Here is an 8,639-nt window from a genome sequence, read left to right on the forward strand (position 1 = left end):
AGGCGAGCAGCTCGACTCAGCCGGCTGCAGCTGTGAGGTTCCCCTAGTACCCACCACCAGGCGTCGCGGCGTTCTGCGGGCGGGGCGGGTCCCCCTTCTCCATCTTCAGCCCTCCTTCCCTGCAGGCTGGTGTTCCCGGCTTCCCTCTGCCAGACATTGGCTTAGAGAGGCCATGATCCTGATGCCATCTTTGGCAGTGCTGGTGACCAAGCAGCCGGACATCCTGTTGGCACTGAATCAAATGGTGGATGATGAATGGAGGCGAAATAACCACCATGCGCCCGGAATCGTTCGACTCAAGTCATTAGCAAGTAATTACAGAGCTGTCTGAGAAGGTTGTTGTCAGGAAAGCCACGTGCCAATTGACCAGCAGTGGCAAGATTAGATGGTGATACCAGGACAGACCCAGGATGTATAACTGGTCAAATTAGCAGTTGTGGTCTGCAAAAGAAAACCTAATTGCCCAAATTCAAAATATTGTGTCATTTATCAAATATTTGGGTATATATTAAGGGAGCACAGGTATTCTTAACTTACATTTAAAATATCCTTGTAATAAATTATAATAGCTATGACGTTAGCACAGAAGAAATATAATTAATAGGTGAATACAGTATATGAATTTTGAGTTTGATAAGATATGTTACAAACTTGACTTCTAAATAGAATAGATTTTATTCTAAGCTCTCTGAAATCTAATTCCAGGAAATTATTTCAGGCAAGGTCAATGTCTATAATTTAAAAATTCAAACCACTTCCAAGAAACTGGCTGGAAAATGTCCCACGCCTTTACTTCATTAGAAATATTTTCATTTCCCAGGGAATGTTACTCTCTTCCTCCTACTCCAGTTGCTGGGCTGTGGCCAGAGAAAGAGAAATCATCATCCCGATTCTCAAGTTGCTTACAATATAAAGAAGAGATGGACAAGACCACCTCTGGAGTACAGCTCAGATGTAAAATAGAGACAAACAGCATTCGCTGGGGGAAAAACAGAACAAGTATGATCAGGGACAACAAGAAAGGTGTTAAAGCCTGGGCAGTGTCCTACCTCTGTAATCCCAGGAGGATCTCAAATTCAAGGCCAGCCTCAGCAATTTAGTGAGGCTCTAAGCAATTTACCCAGACCCTGTGTCAAAATAAAAAGGGCTGGGGTTGTGGCTCCATGGTTAAGCAGCCCTGGGTTCAATCCCCAGTACCAAAAAATAAAATAAGAAAGGTGTTAAGAGGTGATCCTATTGAGCTTGTTTGTAATTAAAGAGAAAGATACGAATAGGTGAAGAAGTCCATTTTAGGAAGAGAAAATGAACAAAGACAGGGGATAGGAATGTGCAAAACTATATTTGGTTAAAACACACACACACACACACACACACACACACCTAGAAATCAAAGTAGGACAGGTAATTGGGAAACAGGTTAGAAAGGGGGTGATGAAACTATGTTGGAAAGCTTTGACTGCCAAGCTAGGGAGTTCATTTTGTAGGTAGTGGGAGCCCAGAAAGACTTTTTAAGCTAGGGAGAAATCCCATCAGAACTGTAATTTAGAAAGACAATTGGAAGAAGGAAAAAAAAAAAAGGTAACTGGAACCTGGTGCAGTGGTAAACAGCTGTAAGCCTAGCGACTTGGGACACTGAAGCAGGAGGATTGCAAGTTCAAGACCAGCCTCAGACTTAGTGAGACCCTGTCTCAAAATAAAAAAATAAAAAAGGCTGGGGATGTAGCTCAGTGGCAAAGCACCCCTGGGTTCAATCCCTGGTACCAAAAGGAAAAAAAAAAAAAAAAAAAACTGGGAAGGAAATCAAAGATGAATTGCCAGAGACCAGAGACTGAAAGCCAGGTAAATAATTAGGTGAGTGAAGTAATCAGGTGAGAAGAAAGAATGCCTGATCCAGGACAATGGTTCCAGAAGACAGAAGGAAGAGGATAGATTTGAAAGAGTTTGGAACTAGGAAAAATTCAGCTGTTTCATTTGAACTCACAAATCTAGTGGTGCATACCACTAATCCCAGCTACTCCGGAGGTTGAAGCAGGAGGATTATAAATTGGAAGCCAGCCTGGCAATTTAGTAAGACTCTGTCTCAAAATAAAAATTTAATAAAGGGGGTTGGGAGTATGGCTCAATGTAGAGCACCCCTCAGTTAAATCCCTAGTACCACAGTACATACACACAAAAAAAAAAAAAAAAAGAAAGAAAAGAAAAGAAAGAAAGAAATGGAAAGAAAAAAGATTGAGGATGTAACTTAGTGTCCACAGCCCTTGGTGCAATCCATAGTAACCACAAAAAAAATAAAAGAAATGGATTAATAGGACGGTAGAGCTAGAAGAGGATTACAGGCCATCTTCTTAACTCCCTCATTTACAGAGAGTACTTTGATTTATTCACCTGGTAACTGTGTTAGGTTCTTGGAGATAAACCAATAATAAGACACAGATCCTATTTTCAAAATGCTGTGTTCAAATAATCATTGAGAGTGCTGTCCTTCTGCAGTCCTCCCAAATTAGTGTTATCTTCTGAGTTTTCCTTCTCTGAATTCTCCCACCCGTTCTTCCTTGTTCTACTGCCACAATCCTAACCCCAATTCACTTCAGACAAGCAAGGAGACGGGCCTGTGGGTGCACACCTGTAATCTGGGCTACTTGGAAGGCTGAGGCAGGAGTCCAATTTCAAGGCCAGCCTAGACAATTTAGAGAAAACCTGTCTCAAAATAGAATTTTTTTTTTTTCTTCTGGTGCCACAGTCTGGCTGGGCACAAATGCCGCAGTCTGGCTGGGCACACAATCACGAGCCACCACATAGCTTGTAGATTCAAACAGCAACTCTTTATTCTCGAACTGTCACCGGCACTTTACAAACACGTTCTGGGGAAATCCACGTTCTCTGCCCAAATCCTCCTCCACTGGGCTTCTATCTCTCAAAATATACTCTGAATCCCGTGAGAACTCAAGGGGAACTCAGGCAGCAGGATACGCCCTATTCCCAGCAGGAATAATCTTAAACCTTAAACCTGGAACCTAAACTGGGAACGCCCTAAACACGATTATCTTAAACCAGGAACACCCTAATCCGCCTTGGTCCTTGAGCAAGGTCACCTACATTCAATGTCACTGCAACATGGGGTACGCTGGCAAGGAAATTGTCATACCTACTTGGCTAATGGCTCCCAGCATTCTGGTACCAGCTCTACCACTGAGCTATGCGCCCCCAAGCAGTAAGAGAAGGCAGGTGCTATTAAGGTCTCCTGTGCAGCGTCCCCATCCTGTCTCCCTCTCTTACCACTGTCCTGCATCCAGTTATTTTCACCCCATGTTAAATAATTCTGAAATATTGTTCCCTGAATATTTTATGCTTTCTTATGCCTGTGTGTCCGTGCATGCTGGGCACTACCAGCGAGCTACATCCCCAGTCTCTCTGTCTTGCATTCATTACCTTCCACTTCTCACCTGAGTTAGAGACCATGAGTTAGTTGAAGACAGGAACAGAATCCTTAATTTCTATATCCCTAGCAACTACCACAAAAATGTTTATTCAATAACTGAATGAATTAATAAATACAAATGCATGAACTTCAAAAATTTATTGCTGCTGGATGAGGTGGCTGTAATCCTAGCTACTCGGGAAACTGAGGCAGATGGATCGCAAGTTTAAGACCAGCCTGGGCAAATTAACAAGACCTTGCCTCAAATTTTTAAAAAATTCAAAAGGGGGCTGGGGTTGTGGCTCAGTGGTAGAGCACTTGCCTAGCATGTGTAAGGCACTGGGTTCAAACCTCAGCACCATACATAAATAATTTAAAAAGTTTCATCAACAACTAAAAGATATATTTTTTTTAAAGGATAAAAAAGGTTGGAGATATAGTTCAGAGGTAGAACACTTGCCCAACATGTTCAAGGCCCTGAATCCAATGGCAGTACTGCAATAAATAAGTAAATAATTCCTATAGATCTCCCCCAAAGAAATTGAAACCTGGCAGAGGATATAACAGTGCTGTCCAACATGCTTGAGACCCTAGGTTTGCTCCCCAGCACTGAAAAGAAGATACCGAAATCCAAAGGATTAAAACTTTCATGAACCTGATTTTTTGGCTGTGGCTCTTTGCCAGGGCAACTATGAATTTTAAGAGATCATTCTCTTTTTAGTCCTTATACAAATTTTTTCTTTTTCTTTTTTTCTTTTCTGGTGGTCCTGGAAATCCAACCAAGGGCCTTAGGTACTGTACCACTGAACTACACCCCTAGCTCCTGGTACAAATCTTTGAGGAGGCCTCACTTTCTAGAGAGACCAAAGTTTCTGGTCAAACCAATGTGTCCCATAACTGTTTAGTAATAAATTCTTTAGAATTATTTCACTTAAATTATCACTTGAACACAATAAGAAAGTGAAGATTTCTCTTCTTGGATAACCAGTTTTAATAATGGTTACATTTATTAAATCTTGTTATGTAACATGTATTTATTTGATGTGTCTTAGAAAGGGTAACCAATTCAATCTGCACAACTGTTAAGGTAGGTATTCTTTCACCCTCAACCCACATGTGAAAAACTAAGGTACAGAATCATTAAAAAATATATTCAAGGTTTCAGAGCTAGTAAGTTCTAGAGCCAGAACCCAAGGCACCGAAAGTCAGAATTTGTACTTTTTTTTTGTGGGGGAGGGCATGTACTGGGGATTGAACTCAGGGGCACTCAACCTCTAAGCCACATCCCCAGCCCCATTTTGTATTTTATTTAGATATAGGGTCTCACTAAGTTGCTTAGCGCCTCACTGTTGCTGAAGCTGGATTTGAACTTGCAATTATTCTGTCTCAGCCTCCCTAGCACCTGGGATTGATTACAGGGGTGCGCCACTGCATCCAGCTATGCACTATGCATTATGCTGTTACCTTCTAAGAACCCTTTTTTTTTTTTTTTTTTAGGTACTGGGAAGCATTGAACCCACTGAGCTACATCCCCAGCCTTTTTAATTTTTTTATTTTAAGACAGTGACTCACCATCTTGCTAAGGGCCTCACTAAACTGCTGAGGCTGGCCTTGAACTTGTGATCCTCCTACCTCAGCCTCCCAGATTGCTGGGATTACAGCTGTGTGCCACCACACCTGGAACAAGTACTCCTAAAATGGCTCTTTGCTACTGTTTTATTACCACACTGTTTAGGAAATTCTAATTAATTATAATTCTAATTTTCTCATGGAAAATAACATTCAATTGACTTCTGAGTCCTGAACTTTCAAATTGTGTTTAGTTGGTCATTAAAGTATAATAAATATATGCTATGTAAAACGTTACATGGAGGCAAAAAAGAAACAAAATATGTTTCCACTCATTTTAATTAAACAATTATTGAGTGCTTACCAAATGCAAAAAAAACATCATATTGAAGTCAAGAGAGGATATACAGGAATAAGACACTGTGTTGCCTTCAAAAAATTTAAGGGCTGGAGATGTGGCTCAAGTGGTAGCGCGCTCGCCTAGCTTGCATGAAGCACGGGGTTTGATTCTCAGTACCACATAAAAACAAAATAAAGATATTGTGACCACCTAAAACTAAAAAATAAATATTTTTTAAAAATTATAATCTTGAAGGGGAGATTTAAAAACTGTATGGGAAGCCAAGCCTGCTGATACACACCTGTAATCCCAGTAACTTGGGAGGCTGAGGTGGGAGAATTGCAAACCCAGTCTGTTAAATGTTTTAATAGAGGTGCAGACACAATGCCAGGGGAATAATAACAGGAGGGATTATTTCCCAAACAAGAAAGGAATAGTATTTTTAGCATTTGTGTTGGATAGAAATTCAGAGGGGGGAATTTTACAGGGAAAACAATTTGAGGCACAGCAAAAGAGAATGAGCAAGTGTGGGCATTGAATAAAACCACAGGTGACCATTGTCTGGACTAGGCCTCTGCACTAGACCCAGACAACCAGTCTGGAAATCAAAATGGAATCACCCATTGCTAAAGCTGCACCTCACCAAACCAGAACTAAGCTGTTTATCTGACCATCCAGGACACCGAGAGAAATGAGAGAGAAAGCCAAATTTCTCATCCAGACCAGTTTCAAATGGCATGATAATAAAGTTCCCTGTACCTTATTTCTTACACACACAAAAAATGTAACCCAAAGTAACCTGTCAGCCAGTATTTTCCTCTTATTTTGTCTCCACCTTATCTTACAAGAAAAGTAGTTTTGAAATTATCAATCCACTTTTCATTCTTTGTTTCTGCTTTTTTCTAACTTTCTTTGTCTATAAAATCCTTTTCTGCTCAGTTGATCAGAACACTTACTCTATTTTATGGAGTGAAGTGTTGTCTGATTCTAGAATTGAAATTAAAATCCATTAAGAAGTTTAAATTAAATTGCTGTACCTGGGCTCAGTGGTGCACACCCGTTAATTCCAGTGACTTGGGAGGCAGAAGCAGGAGGATCATAAATTTGAGGACAGCCTCAGCAATATAACAAGACTCAGTCTCAAAAAATAAAAAGGACTGGAGATGTGGCTCAGTGGTAAAGTGTCGCTGGGTTCAGTCCCTGGTACCAAAAGAAAAAATAAAAAAGTAAATTGTTAGGCAAATTTTAAAAACAGTAGAAAGATACTAGAGAATAGTATTGACCAAATTATATTGTTATATTGAATGTGCATATAAATATGTAACAATGAATCCTGCTATTATGTACAATTAAAATGCACCAATTAACATAAGGAAAAAAAATCGCTGCATTAGTTCATGGGAGGAAGAGGTGAAGTTAAACCTTATTGTGAAAAAACTTAAACGCTATGGAGAAGGAATTGCACTTGCTTTTTATTTTATTTTATTTTGATACAGGGGATTGAATTCAGAGGCACTTGACCACTGAGCCACATCCCAGCCCTATTTTGGATTTTATTTAGAGTCAGGGTCTCACTGAGTTGCTTAGCACCTCGCTGTTGCTGAGGCTGGCTTTGAACTCGCAATCCTCCTATCTCAGCCTCCCAAGCCACTGCAATTATAGGCGTGCGCCACCACACCCAGCTGCACTTGCTTTTTAGACAACAGTTGAAAAGAAAAGAACACCCTGGCATGGTGGTACATGCCTATAATCTCAGTGATTTGGGAGGCCAAAACAGGAGGATCACAAGTTCAAGACCCCAAGATCTCACTAAATTGCCCTAAGTCAGCAATTTAGTGAAATCCTGCCTCAAAATAAAAAGGACTGGATGTGACTCAGTGTTAAAGTGCCTCTGGGTTGAATCCCCAGTTCCAACAAAAAAAAAAAAAAAGAAGAAGAAGAAGAAGAAGGAAAAATGGTTGTATTGGAGTAATTTATTACTTCATTAATCTGGCCACTGTGGCACTTGGCTGTAAATCCCAACAACTCACGGGACTAAATAGAAAGTTTGAGGCCAGCTTCAGCAATTTAAGGAGACCCTGAGCAACTTAGCCAGATCCCGTCTCAAAATAAAAAGGGCATCCCTGGGTTCAATCCCCAGTACCAAAAAAATATAAAAGAAAGAAAAATAAAAAGAAATAATGTAAAATCTGTTTAAAAGATGACATATATGATGAACCCAGCCTAATTTCATTTTGATTGGGAGCCATCTTGTCACAAAGTCATGAAAAGTTCATTTCTGTTTTACTATAAAATACTAAGATTTCTATTTGGCCTAACCACACTCTGATGTTTAAACTTGTTCGGAATTCCTGCCCATGCTCTGAACTCCACCCCATGCTCTGGCTCTCCTTGACCAGATAACAACTGTCTCTGAAACCTCAGCAGTGCCTCATGAATTCTGATGTTGGAATCTGAACTTACTCCCTATTAAGCCATGTAGATCATTAATCTGTTATCTGCCTTTGTATTACGCTTGCCAGAACCCTGTTAGCTGTAAGTCCCCAAGACACCTGCCTTTGAAACTTTTTGTGCTATAAAAACCTCCCTGCGCTTAGATCAGATGCTGTTCTCTGGCTGGGCTTTCAGGTGAGGCAGTTGCTGGTCAGCCCTCTTGTGTACACAATAAAAGCTTGCTTTAATTTGGTTTAAAATTGGGTTCGGTGGTTTCTTTGCAGTGCGGGTTCAACAGTATACAGGGCTGGGGATGTAGTTCATAGTACGGTGCTTGTGTAACATGCATGAGGCCCTAAGTTCAACCCCTAGCACCACACACACATACACACACACAGAGTCCATATACAAAGATAGACTCTCAAAAAACAAATAAAAAATAAAAATAAAAAAATAAATCCAGCTAAGCACTTTGGCATGCACTTGTGATACCAGCAACTCCAGAGGCTTAGGCAAGAAAATTGCAAGTTCAAGGCAAGCCTTGGCAATTTAACAAAACTCAGCAAGTTAGCAAGACCCTGTCTCAAAATAAAAGGAACTGGGATATAGCATAGTAGAAAAGGCCCCTAGATTCAACCTCAATCAAAACAAACAAATAAGCAAGCCATCAAAAAAAAAAAATCCAAGGGGATAATTATAGTGGGGAAGGAGGACCAACCATAGAGGGATGCTATGACCATAAGACTTACAAGCTCTCAAGAAAAATATTTTTCTATTAGAGAATGGAATGAAAGAGGCTAAGGAGTACTAGGTATGAGGAAATGGAATAGAGGGATGATGTGACCATGTAGTAGAACAGATAAAGTTTTACCCTGAGGC

General features: G+C 40.4%; 1 protein-coding gene across 1 annotated transcript in view; it reads right to left on the reverse strand.

Annotated features, from left to right (window-relative positions):
• The window catches only part of Sgpp1 (sphingosine-1-phosphate phosphatase 1), a 28,889-nt gene extending 28,612 nt beyond the window's left edge, over window positions 1-277 (reverse strand). The window contains exon 1 of the mRNA XM_015490034.2: window positions 55-277. Coding sequence (XP_015345520.2) covers window positions 55-277 — 223 coding nt within the window. The remainder of the gene's footprint in view (window positions 1-54) is intronic.
• Between the last annotated feature and the right edge of the window lie 8,362 nt (window positions 278-8,639).

Source organism: Marmota marmota, unplaced genomic scaffold (genome assembly GCF_001458135.2).
Source record: "Marmota marmota marmota unplaced genomic scaffold, marMar, whole genome shotgun sequence".
In the NCBI taxonomy this organism is placed as follows: Eukaryota; Metazoa; Chordata; class Mammalia; order Rodentia; family Sciuridae; genus Marmota; species Marmota marmota.